Consider the following 18210-nt stretch of genomic DNA (forward strand, 5'->3'; position numbering starts at 1 on the left):
TTGTCCTTTTGTACGGTTAAATGCAGTTATACTTTTTGTGCTGATGTGCTGATGTTTTGTCACACGAGATTGGTTAAAGCCAGTCTAAATTCCATATCTAATGCAGGAGTTCCCAAACCTTTCCATGCTAAGGACCCCCAAATTAGGCATAGCTTCTGGCTGCAGGCCCTCCATTGCGAGATGGCAAAAAGAAAGAAAGGAAATGGCAAGAATAGCCAATCCACAAGCTTACATGCTGTGACTCGTTGTAGAAAGGCTATTTTTGTTATTATTTTAAAATTGGAAAATTCTTGACAATAACGATGACAGGTTGAAAGCGGTTATACGGGTACAATAACCATATGAATTGAAATTTATTTTTTAATCTAATTTTCTACTTTCCAACTGGCCCCCCTGGCGTCCCCTGGTGGCCCCCATTTTGAAAACCACTGGTCTAATGGCCTGGTCACACTTTTCCAATCATAAGCAACTGAAAATAAGGTTGAGCAGTGCACATTGAACAACCTTTGCAGATTTTCACTCGCTTCTGTCATACTTGACACACACATAGCTACAGTTATCTTTGAGGAGAACACACTTCTAGATGCTGATTATGTTAGGACAGTTTTATTGTATACCTTCACTGTTTAATCAACATATTGATTCATATTTAGCTAAAAGCTAAAAGTTTGCAGCAGTTGTATACAAGTTAGATAATCATTGCTGTCAGGCAGAAACCTTCTATCTCCATATTTCAACTTTCTATGTTTTTCTGTAAATGCCCTACTTCGTCATACAACAGTGTAATACAAAAGTAGCAAAAATAGCTGATCTACAAGATCACAAAGCCTCGCGATGCGATGCATTGTAAGCTTGTAGATTAGCTATCTTTGCTATAAAACATTTTTTTTGGAAAGTGATAGTGAAAGTGGTAACGTGTGACTGGGTTTGATACATTTTTAACCAATGAAAAGTATTAACAAAAGTATTAAGAGATCAAGGAACAAGGAGCTGGTTGGTGTTCCTTCCACGCACTACGTCCTACCGGGGAAACTCCCCCCTGTCAGATGATAAGAAGCGGCCTGCTCACTCTTCATGCATTGAAAGAAGCATGAGCTCAGTTCAGGGCTCTCCCCAGGTTGGCAGAGGGAGAGTAGCGCCCAGGATTACAGCTTAGGCAATTGGCACTGGGTGAAAAAATGTGTTGCAAAAATAGTGGAGAAAAAAAAGAAAATGAAAAGTATTAACAAGAGCTTTTATCAAAATAATAACTACATTGGATCCATTGGAACACAGGTACTTTTTTCCATTTCCTGAAAAGTAAAGATTTTGGACATACAAGGTTTCCTCCTTCTGCACCTCTCCTCCCACATCAGGTTATTTCGAGCCCTCAAAATCCCAAACACACGTCGGTGAGGAAAAACTTGCCATTGCGCCTCAGGAAATTGTCAATTTGCCCATCCACTGTGCACCTCACACCAGTGCCTGCTCCAAAATTGAGCCCTTAAGGTGCATTCAGACAGGGCTTTTGTTATTTAAGTTATTTTGGGTTTTTTTCCGTTTTAACTTGATTGTCAGTAGAGAGAGACAGGACACAAGGAGAGTGAATAGCGGAGTGACACGCAGCAAATGGTCCGGTTGGCCCAGGAGCCAAACCAATGACCCGCTGTCAGGCACCAGAGCCCACGTGGAACGTGCTCCTACCATCCAGCCATCGGCCTCGACCCAATGTGAGATTTTCCATACTCAGAGTTGCACGATTTGTGCACCACTCATGCGATTTTCACCAAAGCGTGAGTGGCTGTGTGTGTGGGGAGCACATCTCGGTGTGAATGCAACAGCAATGCATTTCCCGCAATTCAAGCAATGCAATGATTTTGATCACATCTGATGTGAATGCACCTTTAGTCTTATTTGACACCTTCCCATGTCCAACTCAATTTTCATTGGCTATTGAAAACTTCTGTTGTGATTTGAATCTTTGCCATGCACACACCACAGGATTGTGGAAAGACTTGTCTCAATAAACATGTTTATGATGTTGCCAATTAGGATTAAGAGACAGATTTGTGTCTTTCACTCACACACACATAACGATTACTGCTGCAACTCAGCACAATTATCCTCCACAAGATCTCAAAACATTGCTAAATCAGACTTGACTAAAGTTGTCTAATGTGTCCCCTCTATTACATGGATTGCAAAAAAATTATAATAATAATAATTATTGTTAATATTATTAGGGTGATGCCTGTTGAGAACACAATAAAGTTTGAATTCGATCGGTTAAACGCTTCTTGAGATGGGGTGACACTGTCATAGACACACACAGACACACAGATTTTGTACATTTGTTGATAGATTATTACTGTATATTATTTATTTATCAATTAGGTTTGTGTTGTCATGCAGTGATGCAAACAAATATTTGGTTCATAGAAAAACTGCTGCCTTCTGTGGGCATTGGATTGATTTGAGATCATGCTGAGGAAAAGAGAATCCTGCAATTGGTTCCCATACACTCAATTGAGTTATGATGTTATGATCTCATGATGATGTTATGATGTTCGGTCTTTCTTTGGCTTCCTTGAAATAATCCCAGAACGGAGGAGGAAGAGGTTTGGTTTAGTACAGGAAAAAAAAAAAGGCCTTGAGCGATCTTCAAGAAACTCCCGCCAAGCCTAGAATGCTGTGGTGTGCCTTAAGTGAAAGGTCTGTAAAGATGAAATACCTCTATAGCATCTATTTGTTGAAGTTCTCTTGGTCAGGGCTCATCTTTCATGTGGGCTGAGGGTGAGTGACATGTAAGTGCTGCTGGAAGTGGGATATGTTGGCTGGTTGACACTTGACGAGTTGGAGCTCAGCATGGCGACCTACAGTAACCACTGGCTAGCCAAGCAGACCTCACACCAAACCAAACACTTCACTTTACATTGCTTTATTTCAAACAAAGGATTAGATTGTTTTGTTTTTTATGAGTTACATGAGTTTGTTTTCATGTGTTGTGTCATATATTTTGTTCATTCATATTTGATAGAGGGCTTGATTTATTGAGTAAGATTGTAATTTGGTTCCGATTAGGAGTTGGCTTGTTTTAATTATAAGTGACATTTATGTTGCCAAAGGAAAAATGATTACAACTTTTAAGTTTATTTAAATGTTAATCATGATGCTCAAACGATGGTTAGGAGAACAGCTTTTAATTATTAAATCATATTTCTTTCTTTTTTTTATACACTGACTTGTGGTTCTCAAAAGTTTTTGGCTTCAGTACCTACTTACCCTGATTCCTTAATCCAAGCACACCCTTGGCTTTATCCGACAACAACTACTAACATTTTGCTTAGGAAACTGCAAGAAAAAAACCACCCTTTGAAGAATATAACATTACAAATACAACATAGAGTAAAAAAATCACACCCTGTGTGAAGTGGGCGGTGTCTTGCTAGCTAATTACAATACTGAATGCAGTCAACCAATCATGTACAAAAAATAAATACATTTATTGAAACACTCTTTATGATGGAAGAAACCATAACTTTAAAAAAACAAATGTATGGTTTTTTTTAAAGTTATGGTTTCTTATATAGGGCTATGCACATGTGTCATGTGACACTGGCCAATCACAGTCCTGAATAGTCCTGCAGGGTTAGGCGGGGTAAATTTTTGGCCAATCACAGCGCAGGATTTGTTGTACAAATATCCAAACCTCACTTATAGGGGCGGTTTCACCGCCCAAAAAAGTTGTAATTAGTGCTTCTTGAAAAGATTTGTTTTAAACTGTAGTTTTAAAAAAACTGTCCAGTTTTGATATAAATATGTTCAAAATAAAACAGCATAACACTAAATAAGTATTTCTTTCTTTTCAGTAACAGTTGTTCTAGTCATGTTTTGGAGTTAATTTGGTTAAACACTTTACAGATAAGAAGCTTCACACAAAGTTTGTCAATGTTGTATCATTAAACATGCTGTTAAAGTAAAATGTATTTAACCATGTTCCACTTTCTTTCATGTGCCCCCTGTAGTAGACTAGCTCTGCATACCCTTAGAGTTAAACCTATCCCCATTTGAGAAATATATTAATGGATGCTATGCAAGTCTGTTATCCTGAAATGAAGGACAGTAATACTGTGATTGTTTGCAATTTTATTTATAATTGTACTTCTCTCCATCAAGTGTTCATATTTGTTATGCTTTCTACAAAATTGTTGTCAGAATGAATTTGACAATCTTTGAGGACTCCTGCCAGGTTAAAAATAGAGTAGAAATGGATGCATATTCTTGTACAGTATGTGATTTCACATACTGCACATTGCTTACTGAGAACACTAAATTATATTGATTCTGTTATTTAACAACCGGCTTCCAGTCACCAAGATCAAGGAGTAGCATCCGGGTGGCGCAGGGGTAAAGTTCCCTGCCACCACCGTGGAGACTGAGGATCATTCCTTCGTGGTGCATCTCACTTGACTGGGCGTTCCAGCAAACACAATTCACCGTTTTTGCAGGTGGGAAGCCAGAGATCTCCCTCCAATCTATGGCACTGCTTTAACGACTCCTACAGGTTGGACGCCTGTTCAGCAGGGAGCTGAAATGGGAAGAATATCGCGTTAACGTCTTCCTGGTGAAACTCCTCACTGTCATGTGAAAAGAAAAGCCTGGCGACGTCATGTGTATCGGAGACACGCGATTGTCTTCTACACCCTTCCCAAGACCAAACAGTAGGGGTCAGCAGTGACAGGAATTACATGGGGGGAATTGGGACAATGCCTATTTATTATTTTTTTAAACAAAACAAAATGGAGTAGCTCGAGCCAAAACACATCCTTTCTACTCCCACAGCAGTGTCATCTTGAAAAGGAAATTAGAGTGCATATGTGGCAGCGTGGTAAGGTGAAGAGATACTCTTGAGTACTACAATTACTTTTCTCATGGATGGATTTCCAGTGACACTTCTTGCCATCTGATTCCCATATTCCCACTGAGAGCGAAGGAGGAAACTCACATCTGGCCAATCAGCAGATGATTCTGGCAGTGTCATCATGTCAGGCATGCGTGGTGTCATGGCCCCCAGAAGGATCTACGTCTCTTTAATTATATCCACACACCACAACTTAGAGACACTCCATGCTGTCCATGAATTTAGAAACCTCCTCTTCAGAGCCTCCTCTAAACCGCACAGGCCAGCGATGTACTCGACAGTCAGAGGCGCAGGGGGCAGACTAATACATTCTCACAGAGTGGAGTGAGCTCTCTATTAGTGCATATGTCGCCCCATGGCAGACACCCTCAGAGACAGGAAGTGGGGTCTGATTGAGGGCTCTGAGATTCGGGGTTCACTGGAATGTTGCATGCTGGGTCCCCAAAGTAACTGAAGCCTTGTGTGTACTCTGCCCTGCTTTCAAGTCCCTCCCACCCCTCATCTCACAGATTTTCTGTCTGCTCTGTTTGTCTAGGGAGGACGTACAATGACCTGAGCCAGTACCCGGTCTTTCCCTGGGTCCTCACCAACTATGAGAGTGAGGAGCTGGACCTGACCCTGCCAGGAAACTTCAGAGATCTCTCAAAGGTACCGAGTCTCGCCATGCACCCCAGTGTGACGGGGGGGGGGGGGGGGGTGAGGGGCACGTAGGGGCAGCCGGCTCTGACGGCAGGGGGATTTCCTCGCGAAGTCCCAGACTGTAAAACAATACCATATTGAATGGGAAATAATCCAGACATCATGTGCTCGTTCTGAACTCCGAGGTGGAATGCAGAAAGTGGAAAGTGCTGATCATATAACATCTCGTCTCTGCGATGTTTGGTATAGTACACAGTAAAATCATCAGGGTTCATTTAACCTTTATTGTATCATTTGGATCTATTTGGGCTAACCTTACACTGAGGATTTTACTGTGTGTTACTGTTTACTCAGCCCATGAATACATTTGCATTATCTCACTTGTGTGTAGTGTCAGAGAAACTCACTTTCACACCATTATAAGTTTTATTTCAGTAATACTATCATCATAGTACATTTGACCATGTATTGCAACAAATAGAATACATCTATACTTGGCACTGATAGCTCTGCTAATAAGATTCTCCCTGAATTAGTCAAGCAGCACGCTAAGCTAAAACAGGGAGTGTGATGCAGAAACCATTGGTATATATACTGTACAAGAATGGGCCCAAAGCAAGACATAGAATTTGAGTTTAACCTTTGAGCCATGCAAGACTCTGAACTAGAAAGATGGAGGCTAGGGTGGTGGAGGCAAAGCTTTTTGCCAGCAGCAGTGTGTGGGGCAGCATTTGTGTAGCAGCGATCATTATAGGAGGGAGCCATATTTAAATGGTCTGCTTGTTGTGAGAATGGGCTGTGATTGGTGCATAGAAATGTGTGGTTGATTATAAATGCTGATTCAATGAGTCCTGCATGAACTAATGCAACGCTTTGTTGTTGTTGTTTTGGTTTTATACCATAACAAAATAATATTGTATTATACTTTATAATATAGGGTGCTAGCAATGCTCTCTTTCCATCAAGGTGTTTTTATGCTATTATGTTAGCAAAAATACTTGATAGCTGTACAATAATTAATAAACAGCTACATAAATCAAAAAAGTTTACATGATCATGACATTATATCTTTGACAGTATTTGTTCTAATATAATTAACACTCCCCTATTCCCCCGTGTGAGTTGCCTCAATTGGACTTTTGACTACCGGTATATTTTTTGATCCACCTAAATGACCAGGTGAACTTCTTAGAGTTGGTAATGGCAGGTTGTAAATAAATACAGCCTTGCAAGTACTAAAGACATTCATAGTAATAAATATCATGCATCATTTGAGTCATTAAGTGGTGCACTAGACAGGCTACTGTTAATGCAACATAGCAGTGGTCTGGCATGTTTATGACTCACTGTATACTTGACATTACTGCTGACTATTGTTTGTTGCCAGACCCAGAGGGTCGGCCTACATGAGGCTTTGTCCCTATTTCGTCCATATATGGGGATAAATGTCTGTCCATCTTTTGTCCCCCTTTCGGTAATCAACTTAAGGAATTTCATTGCACATAATTATTTGTCAAAGTTATGTTATCATTGCATTTTAATGCATTTTGGTGCAGATTGACTTGAGAAGTCTAGCCAAATACAGTCCCTGGAAAAATTATAAATTATGAATGATTATTCAAACTTCCAAGACTTATTAAACTTGAAATTATATTTAGCCAACATTGACTCAATTATTCAGAAAAGTTCAGTAACATTGTAAGGATTTTGAGAAAATATAGATAAACCCAAAATCTAAAAATAAAGCCATTAAAAGCTAAATGGGCTGTGTTTATGTACGATATGGTCAAATCTATGAATAGACGATGACATGTATTGAAGCCGTATGGTCCTTTAAAGCTGCCAAACCATGGGCTCAGATGTAGTGACACCAACGCCCTGCAACCATGGGAGATAAAATTCAATGTTATATTTGCACTGTCTTTGACTGAGGGGAAAAGCAGATAACTCTGCCACAAACAGCGAACTGCTTTACCACCCCTGCAAACTCTCTCTCTCTCTCTCTCTCTCTCTCTCTCTCTCTCTCTCTCTCTCTCTCTCGCTCTCGCTCTCTCTGGCTCCCTCCTACTGCAGCTCACAGGCTCACTGACCTGAAAACAGTCACATTCCTGTCTGAGCCTTCCTCTTGCGCCCGTTTTAGCTCTCCCTCTTTACCCCTCAATGTGCCGACACTCTGACTCAAGGCTTCACTTTGAGATCTCGCTTGTCAACACTTTGTATCAATTTTGCTTTGGGCATACTGTGTTTTATAGACATAGCCAGAGAGAAACATGAGACTAAAAAGAACGGTTACAGTAAAAAACAGCCAAAAGAATCGCGGGTTATAACAGAACGGCATGAACATGTACGTGGGGAACACTTCAGTAGCTCCGGAGTACTTCATCACTTGCAGTGTACTCACAGTGTCGTGGGCGAACATCTCTCTTGTAGGTATTGCTGTCGTTTCTGCCCCCTGTCTGCCTTTGGGTGCAGCAGCCTATGGAGGTCCTGGTTGGGCTGAGAGGGGGGAGGAAGAGGGGGGCAGTGAGGTACCATGCTGCGCTGGACCGGGAGCCATGTGCAGTCCTCTGGCCCTGGGGAGACAGTTATGTATTGTAATGTATTCCAGTGACATCCTCCCATGCTGTTTACAGGGCTGAGCTGCCTTCATTAGCATGAGTTCACAGGCCCGTGTCTCCTGACAGTTGTCCTTGGAACCCCGGGGCGCTCATACCTCCAAAAGTTCACAGCTAGCCGAGCAGGGAGGGGACAATGGCCCCTGCGCGTTCTCCCCTCCGCTTGGTCCGCCCTTTTGTTCAATTATGGATTAGAGCTGGCCACACAATCTCTAGAGACTTGTTTATTGTGTGCTTGGTATGTTTTCATGTGCATGTGTGCACATGTACCCTGTGTGTAATTTTAGTTTAGTTGGCTCTTTTCTTTGTGTTCATACAGGGTTCTGCATATATTTTCATAGATTTGTCTTATCTCTCCACACTTACAGTAGATTACAGTACCAGTGATCAAGGTATATTTTCACGGCATGCCTCTGTTGGAGGCGAGCCATCTATAAGATCTGTCTGTCTGTCTGTCTGTCTGTCTGTCTGTCTGTCTGTCTGTCTGTCTGTCTGTCTGTCTGTCTGTCTGTCTGTCTGTCTGTCTGTCTGTCTGTCTGTCTGTCTGTCTGTCTGTCTGCTTGTCTGGAGATCTCTCAAACTGCTGGACTACAGCGCATTACATAATATGTTTCATATTTTCTGAAATATTTAACTTTAATTTCATAATGAAAGTCAACAGAGCTCAGATTGGGTTGACCAATTATGAGAGTCATGTGTCATAGATTGGCCACATGAAGAATGAGATCGACGTGGTAGCCACACCATTATTAGACCCCATCTTGTTATTTCTCTACACGTTAGCACCATACAGTATATTACAGTTGTGGTTCCCAAATGGTGTCCGTGAGTTAAGTCCAGGTGTGCCTGTGGCATCGAGTCGGTCGGATAGGCGGTTGTCCAGAACCACCAGAAAAGGCTTTGGCCTTGGCCCAAATGAGTCAATTGATTGCCATGGCAACCCCAGCCTAAACTTGATTTGTGATTTGATTACATAATCGGTCAGTCTACTTTCCACAGTCAGTTTGCACTGTTAAGACATTCTCCACACATTCTCCACAGATGTTTACCAGTTACCACTACACAACGACTTTCCAGAACTGCCGATCCCCCCTGATTTTCCCATACACTGATAGCATCAGAGATCTCCATATATGGGCATAGAAGGGACAAGGACAGACATAGAGAAATCCATATATGGGCATAAAAGGGACACAGGCAGACAGACAGATACGTAGATCGCCATATATGGGCACAAAAGGGACACAGACAGACAGACGGTTTCAACTGGTACTTTGACAACGGGTATAACGGGTATTGTATAACATGCATTCCCTACTTGCATCGTTCCCTAGTAGGCGGTGGATGGCGGGTACAGGTCTAGTTATTTAAATTACTTACATACTTACATGAGTGTGTAACAGTACATTGTACACACTCATTTCCCAGTACATGAGGCAAATTCTATACCTTTAAAAAATAGAACCTGGTGTCCATATTTTGGGCATAAATACATTTAATTACATTTGTATTTTAATTTTTATTAATTACCACACATTTTAAAAAATATCTCAAAAAGCTCACCAATGTTTTTGGTCCAGGTGATTTTGTGATGAAGCAGCAGAGTAGCATTGTTTAAAATCACTGGAGTACACTGAAGCCAAAAGATTCCCTCTCACACCTACACACCTGCAATCATGCTGCTGAATGGGCTCTCAGTCAGCTGTGAAAAATGCAACTGAACGCAGCGTGCCCTGCCTCAGGGCCAGAGGTGCACATATTTTGATGTCAGATGCATTCATGTGGCAGTGTGTTTCATTAGGCTCTTAACGATTATTTCCCATTTGATGGACAGGTGGTTGATAGAAAAGGGAAGCTCATCTTCCTCATAGTTGTTAAATGATGTGATAGAAATGGATTTAATTGCGTAAGAAGGCAAACGGAGCTTACTTCCTTTGTCTTTGACAGGGAATTATTAGATGTATCTTGCAGAACTCAAAGAGTAGAAACAAAAATAAGTGACAGCAAGTATATTACTGGAGACATATACCTTGATGCATACTAAGTTCCTCTTTAGCTGTGAATACCACCACATACAGCATATCATTCAACTTCTTTTTAGTAATTTTTTCTCGTTGCATTCAAAGATAACTTTATTGTTAGTGCCAACATTTCGCTGCTTATACCTGTATGAGTAAGTCACAAATAAAACTTAAAACTTAACATATCAGTGACTTATTTTAGAGACATTTCACACATTTCATTTTTCATCTTGGATGAACTGAACAGAGGCTGAGAAACTCCAATGTTTACAATTCTGTCTCAGAGATGCTGTTACACACTGTGAAGGCTGAGCACCTCTGAGAGGTGCACCTTGGGTGACACAGACACAGTATGGCTGCCATAAGAACCCTTCCTGCTTCCTCCTCTTCGATAATGGAGGTTTCTTCACCCCCCACGCCCAGCTCTGTTAGACTGTTTGGGAGGACATCTGCTTTGTTTTTACTCGGAGGAGCATGATTGCATTAGACTAGAGCTGCATGCAGCCTTAGCTCTGACGAGGCGAGCAAAAAATAAGTGTGACTTTTCCTGACAGTGCACCATAGCAACGTACTGTAATGTAATTTCCTTTGAAATATAAAATGCAGCACGCGTCTCCCGGGGACGTAGCCTGGATATAACCAAACAAGTAGAGGCACTCTCTGTGCAGTGCACCCACTCACCAATGTTCACGGTGCATTGTCTACTGCGTCTTTGAATCAGGCAACAAAAGTGATCCTAATTAGATGTGATGCCAAATGTAACTTTGATCACAGGTTGTTTTCTAGTGTGGGTGTATTTCATCGGGTCAGGTGTTACCTATGGAAATTAACTCGGATGGGAGGAATTGTGCAACTGTCTGAGCCAGTTGTTGTTATTGCCATTTTTGTGTTTTGTATGAGACACAATACAAAGAAAAGAGAGTTGCTGATTACTCTCGGTTAGGCGGAAGGAAGCAGCTGGAGCCTAATTTGGACTGTTGGTACCATCCTCTATTATGGATTTTGAGTATGAAAGCTTTAGAAAGCACATTGGCTATCTAAGTGCTTATTCTGCCGCCTTATCATAAACAAATATTATTTATTTCCCACTAATGAGCTATCGGTCACACTAAGTAACACAAATATTATTGTAGGCTTAGGTGCAGTTTTGTTGATGAAGGTATAGTTGTAGAAGTAGACACCAAAGTTTTTCTTCACCGGGAAGTTGTACAAAACTGATTGACTTAAATGGTATATTTAAAGCTAATGTTAGTGGCCAAGCCTGTGTGGGGGCACTGGCTGTGTTAAGGTACTGTAGATTCATTCTGGGACAAAGTATCCCATGTTTTCTGTGCTTTAAAGAAGAAAAAAAGAATTGCCCCCTCTTTTCAGGACAGATTTCTTAATGCCACCTATTTTTAACCACTTCCAACTTCCTCTTTTCCTTTCGGCTGTTCCCTTCAGGGGTCGCCACAGTGAATCATCTGCCTCCATCCCACCCTTATGTCCTCTGCCCCTCCCCCTCTCTCGCACCAACTAACTTCATGTCCTCTTTCACTACATCCATAAATCTCCTCTTTGGTCTTCCTCTATAGGCCTCCTGCCTGGCAGTTCCAACCTCAGCATCCTTCTACCGATAATACTCACTATCCCTCCACTGTACAGGTCCAAACCATCTCAGTCTGGCCCTTCTCTGGCTTTATCTCCAAAACATCTAACATGCGCTGTCCCTCTGATGTACTCATTCCTGACCCTATCCATCCTTGTTACTCCCAGGGAGAATCTCAATATTTTAGTCTCTGCTACCTCCAGCTCTGCTTCCTGTCTTTTCCTCAGTGAGACTGTCTCTAACCCAGACAACATAGCTGCTCTCACCACCGTCTTGTACACCTTTCCTTTCCTTTCATTCTTGCTGATACTTTCCTATCAGGCATCACACCTGACCTGACACCTTTCTCCACCCGTTCCAACCTGCTTGCACTTGTTTCTTCACCTCTTTTCCACACTTTCCTTGGTGTCAACATGGCGTCCTTATTTTGGGAAAAATATTTTAAAAAATAGCTGGGTCTACTCTGAGAACTTCTTAGTCCATTCTGAGATGCAAGTCATTAGTCAGTCATTATGGTTAACCAGTGGCAGTGCCTATATTATGTACATTACATATACATAATGTACATTAGCAAAAAAAATAATTAAATGTCATATCCTTAATGGCCCAAATGTCTTACTGAACATAATGAAGATAAAGCCCCCATCTGTTTGTTATAAGCCCCTGTTTCAATACAAAACCATAATTGTTAAAGATCCCCTTTTAATGAGTCTTAACCACTTGAAAGCTAGCACCCCTATTCTGTGGTGGACATTTGTCCAAAATAGCAGATCTACAAGCTCGCAATACAACATGTTGTGAGCTTGTAGATCAGCTATTTTCAGCAAAAAGATTTGGTGTAGAGGGAAATTCTAGCAAACCTAGTATAGAGCCTTGGCAGACCCCAGTCAACTAAGTATAAGAGTCTCATGTGGCACTGATGCAGGATAGTTATTTTAAAACAAAATGCCAGACACCAGAGGGTGGCTAAGAAAGTTGTCCCTGATCATGAGGCCCAGTCCTGGCATGCGTTCTACAGGCTGCTGAAGCTGTTCTGGAGTCACCTGGAAGTTGCCTTCTACAGTAGGTTTCTTTATGCTTGAACTCTCCATGGAACAACAGTCTGGGAACTGCATTATACCAAGCTTTCATGTAGATGGGAGTGCATTCTCTTGGCAAACATGCTGTGGAAACAATGTCTCTTTCAGAGTTTTACCTTGTCAAGGATACCTCTGGTCAGTATGTTAGGTGAGCTGCTTTTATTAAGATGTCTAATGTTGCTGTTGTTTAGTGTAAGTGATTTTCTTTTACGACTTTTATGGCTGAGACCAAGGACAGAGACTATGTGGGGGAAATGAATCTTCCTCTGAAAGCCACTAAAACATTCAGAAGGGAATACATGAGGGCTTGGGGAGATGCCCCAGTAAAGCAAGGTTTTAAGAGCTCACAACACCAAAGACTAAAGGATAAAGCACACATGGCCGATTGCTCAAGTCTCTGTAACACAGTGAAGGAGGTGTGGTCCGCAACAAGACCATTGTTCCACTCCTTCCTATCCAGCACCAGTGTCCAGAGCTCTGTAGTGTTTACTGGCTCCGCTGTCACGTAGTGTGTCGACGTAGGTGGTGCGCCCCCTTCCCCTTGTAACTGTGCCTTGGGTTGGCTCTTAATGGCCTTACCATCAGTTCTGAGTGCCTGAAACAGTACCAGCCTCATCCTTCTCTCCTTGACCTTGTCTGTGGCCCACAAGAGGCCCCTGTTGAGGTCCACGTTTCTGATGTGGTCCTCCCATGTGGTCCTCCCATCAAGTGCCATTCATAGCATTCTTATGCAGATGGCATTTGGGGCTTTTCCTAATGTACTGTGAGTAATGAGTATCCATGTCTCGGCCCTGTGCAGCAGTACTGATTCTACTGTAGCCACGAACAGCCGTCTCTTGAGGTCATCTCCCAACTCAGATTTCCACACTCTCCTCATCCCACACAAGGCATTCCAGACAAGTGCCCTCCGGACCCTCAGATTCTGTTCCGTCGAGGCAGTCCAGGGCTCCAGGCACCAAGATATGTGAAGTCCTCGACTACCTCAAGCGCAGCGATGGTTCTGTCCTTCGCATTGATTGCCATCACTTTTGTTTTCTTGCCATTGAGCTTGAGGCTGATCTTCCTGCATTCCATTTCTACTGCCAGTAGTAGTTCCCTTCCTTTATCTGCTGTGTTCGAGTCCGGGACGAGTGTGAAACTCAGTGTCTCCTCCTTGCCACTGAGTCTCAGGGCATGGTTCATCACCACAATAAATAGGAAGGTGGCCAGTGTATCACCCTGTAGGATGCCCGTGAGTATCTCAAACTCTTTAGTCTCGCCATTGTGGGACAGAACCTTGGCTCGAGTCTGACTATAACTTGCCACTATTGCCTGCACATCTTCTCAGGAAGGTTCAAGGATGTGCTTTATTGTTACGTCTTGTGTACAGGTACATAAGAGTAAAACAAATTTTTGTTTGGCTTCCTTCATACATTGCAGCAGCATTGGTAATAATAATAATAATAATAATAATAAATGTAATAATAATAATAATAATAAAACTGTAAAAAAGATTAAAACAAATAAAGGGAGCACTTTGCAAAAAAGAGAACATCAGTGTATGTACACGTGCATATGATCTTGGTATATTATCTACACCAACAGCATTTTTTTCAGTATCTGCCACATTACTTTATGTAAACAACATCACAGTATCTTCTATACAGAAGTTTAGGTAGGAACAGTTCAAGCATATTAAAGTGCAAGAAAAGGACAGGAGAGGAAGGTGAGGGATGGGGGGGGTAGCCGTTTCCCTTTGTCCTGATTTATTTTTGTTCTCGTCAGATCATTCATGTATCTGATTGTACGAGGAAAGAAGCTTTTTAGCAGTCTGTTGCCAGTAGCTCTGAGACTGAGATTTTCCATATGGCTTCATCTGGAATAGTTGGGATGGCTTGGATCCTTGATCATTCCGCGAGCTTTGCTGACACAACGTTTGTCTTACAGGTCTTGGAGAGGGTGAGATCACATCCACTGATGTCCGCATAACCCTTTTCATTGCGGTTGAGGTCGGTACAGTTGCCATATCAGGTAGTGAAGCAGCCAGTCAGGATGATCTCTGTGGTACCTCTATAGCAATATAGAGGCACCACAGATATATAGTAGAGGCGTTGTGCTTTCTTCATCACCCGCGCTGTCTGCACATCCCAGGTGAGGTCCTCAGTTATGTGCACCCCCAGGAATTTGAACTCTGTGACCCTCTCTACTGCAGCGCCCCCGATCTGGATGGAAGAGTGATCTCTGGGAGGCCTCCTGTAGTCGACGATTAGCTCTTTGGTTTTGTCAACATTGAGAGCCAGCTTGTTCTCCTGGCACCATTGTGTCAGGTTCTCCCCTTTCTTATCCTTTCTCATCGTCGTTCGTAATCAAGCCTATCACTGTGGTGTCGTCTGCAAACTTGACCACTTGGTTGGAACTGAACATGGCCGCGCAGTCGCAGGTGTGGGGAAGGGGGCAGAAGTCATTGTTCCCATCCGCATCACCTGACGTCGTTCTGACAGGAAGTCGAGGATTCACCTACAAAGGCTTGGGTTTAGACCCAGACTCTTAAGCTTGGTGTTTAGTTTGAAGGGGATTATGGTATTGAATGCTGAGCTATAGTCTATGAACAGCATTCTCGCAAAGGATTTGTCTCTCTCAAGGTGTGAGAGGGTGGTGTGAAGTGATGTAGCAATGGCATCGTCCGTGGATCTGTTCTGACGGTGGGCACATTGTAGGGAGTAATTGTAGGAACACTATAGGCCCAAGACTTTCCCTCTGTATATTGTGTCAGAAGCGGTTAGGTCCTCCTCCATCTCCAGCAGTGTGTGGGACCTGTTCTTGATTTCCACCACTGCGTTCCTGCAGCTGAGGGTCCATCGCCAGTTGCCTCCATTCATATTTGACCTTCCTTGGTGCCCTCAAGTGCAGCCTCGCTGTCGCAGTGACGATCCTGTGGTCCGAGCTGAGTGCGCTGAAGGACCCATATGCCTAGCTGTTAATGATGCTTCTCCTCCATTTTCTACGTGTTAGGATATTTCAATCTGGTGTGTATGGTGACATCCAGGTCCATAGCTTCCCTCGTCTTCTGGAACATTGCGTTGTGTTGGTGGCCAGACGTTGATATTCTTCCATAAACTCTAGTCTACACTTTCCATTGTCATTTGTTCATTAGTTGTAAGTAAACAGTGCATCTTCTGGGCCGAGATGTGAATTGTAGTCATCCAGGATGGCCAAGAAGTTACGTGGTTGGACAGTTTAAATTGTTTTCCTGAACTGGTTGAAGAACTGTGCTTTGTCGCCATTGCCAGCGCATTCTGTTGGGGGGTATGTTACGATGACTGTGAGGACAGGGTTTCCCTGGAATGATGATGTTTTGATGTGGTGTGTCACTCTGATATACGTTCAATGCCAATCGGAAGCTTCCTGCCTCCCTTCCGACAAGGATCCCGACACCAACTGTGATGAGTTCCATCATGCCAACCCGGTGTAGAGGACATACCCCATGCAAGCTGTGTAGTGGTTGATTTCATTACTTCTGTCCATCTTGTGGTCCTGCCTGTGCTCCTGTACCACGCTAGTTCCTCAGCCCCTGTTCCACACCCTGCTTGCTGCTCCTGGAAGCTGTTAGAGTCTGGAGTGTAGAGGTGTGCCATCACACAGTTGCCTGACACTGCATTGCTCCTGGGGATTCCCGCTTCTAGAAGTATAGTATTTGTGTTTCAGGTGTAGCAATCCATAGTGTAAAATGTTCTGTCTTGTGTTGCCAGTAGTGCCAGTAGTGTTGGTCTTGTGCCGAAGCTACCTTTTCGGTCGAATATGCAGCATACATGGTGACAGGAGTTGAATGGGCTTGATGTGCCGTGGCGGCTTGTACACAATCTAAAACCTGTCATGTGGTGGTGAGAGTCTGTTATCCATTACCTGGAAGACATTAGGTTTGAGAGAGAGGACTGACAAATCAACTCCTGGGCGAGAGGACTGGCGACCCACGTCTGTATTTAGCCTAGGACAATGGAAACATACTTTATGCATGCATAAAGTATGCCTTATAATTTGCGTATAATCTTCTTAACATAACACTGTATAATTACATTGCTTTATAGCAATAACCATGATACATTATAAAGCATTTTATAATGACTTATAAGGACAGTATATCATAATACTTCATAATTGCTGGTCACAGACATCATGCTGTATAATGACACAGTCACAACAGAATTAGTGGGGTCACAGTTACTCGCATGCTGTAATTTGAAGTTTAGATACATAATTTGCTCAATTTGATAAGAACAGGAGGTCAATCCCGCCTATTCTCTTATATTGGTTGAGCATTGGTGACATCATTTCGCTGGTCAAAGTTCAGCCTGATTGAACTCTGTGAGGCGAAGAAGTGATGTCTATTCACAACAATTTCATTTTGCTTCCTGTTTCATTGAAATGAATGAATGGAGGGAGGGGACATTTTTGGACGTTGGTGTGACTGCACATTGATGTTTTTGTCAAACAGGCCATGCGCAAAAGTAATGGTGTAACTGTAAATATTGGTCTTTTCCTCTCACAGTGTGATAAATAACCACAGTCTTACCGCTACACTAAACCACCTGACAGGCTGGAGTTGTTATACGTATGCTTAAATACAGAGGTTAACAATGTATCGTTAAGTTGTTTGTTTCAGCGTACATTAATCGATATGAACTGACCATGATATAGAGAAAAAAAAGATATATTTTGTACAGACAGCCGGCTAATTTAGAAATTTATAAGAGGCAATGAGTTGGTGAGGGAGAGGTTGTTTTTATTTTGTATGAAAACCTAAAGGTTAAGAATAAAATATACATATATGCATCACCATCTTAAGCTTAGTTTCAAGCCTTTCAAATATATATATTTTTAAATTCTCCTTCACAGAATCTACGTAAATGTATTTAATGAGGCAGCTTTAAATAAACTTGCTAATGCCGTATCAAAGAAGAAGCTCTCATCACTACCCTCCCTGAGGTTTCTCTTTTACTTACCTCTCGTGCTGTCATACAGTGTCAGTCTGTATTGCCTGGACTCAATCCTGGGCTGGTTACCCTAGCAGCCTACATAGCATTTACTCTGTGTGCGTGCGTGCGTGTGTGCGAGCGAGCGTGTGTGTGTGTGTGTGTGTGTGTGTGTGTGTGTGTGTGTGTGTGTGTGTGTGTGTGTGTGTGTGTGTGTGTGTGTGTGTGTGTGTGTGTGTGTGTGTGTGTGTGTGTGTGTGTGTGTGTGTGTGTGTGTGTGTGTGTGTGTGCGTGTAAGTGTGTGTCCATCCTGTGGCCCACACTCCAATCTAGACTAGGCCAAGACGTCACATGGCAGACTATTATCACCCCATAAATCTATGCCGATTTCAGTAAACTTCTCTTTCATTCTATCCAAT

General features: G+C 42.5%; 1 protein-coding gene across 1 annotated transcript in view; it reads left to right on the forward strand.

Annotated features, from left to right (window-relative positions):
- Positions 1 to 18210, forward strand: part of LOC308086198 (neurobeachin-like) — a gene marked incomplete at its 5' end in the record, with an annotated part of 275853 nt that overhangs the window by 227758 nt on the left and 29885 nt on the right. Inside the window, 1 exon segment of the mRNA XM_080429641.1 lies at positions 5436 to 5548. Within this exon segment, the coding sequence (XP_080285767.1) occupies positions 5436 to 5548 (113 nt within the window).

The sequence above is a fragment of the Gymnoscopelus braueri genome, assembly GCF_963280865.1.
Source record: "Gymnoscopelus braueri genome assembly, chromosome: 5".
NCBI classification, from domain to species: Eukaryota; Metazoa; Chordata; class Actinopteri; order Myctophiformes; family Myctophidae; genus Gymnoscopelus; species Gymnoscopelus braueri.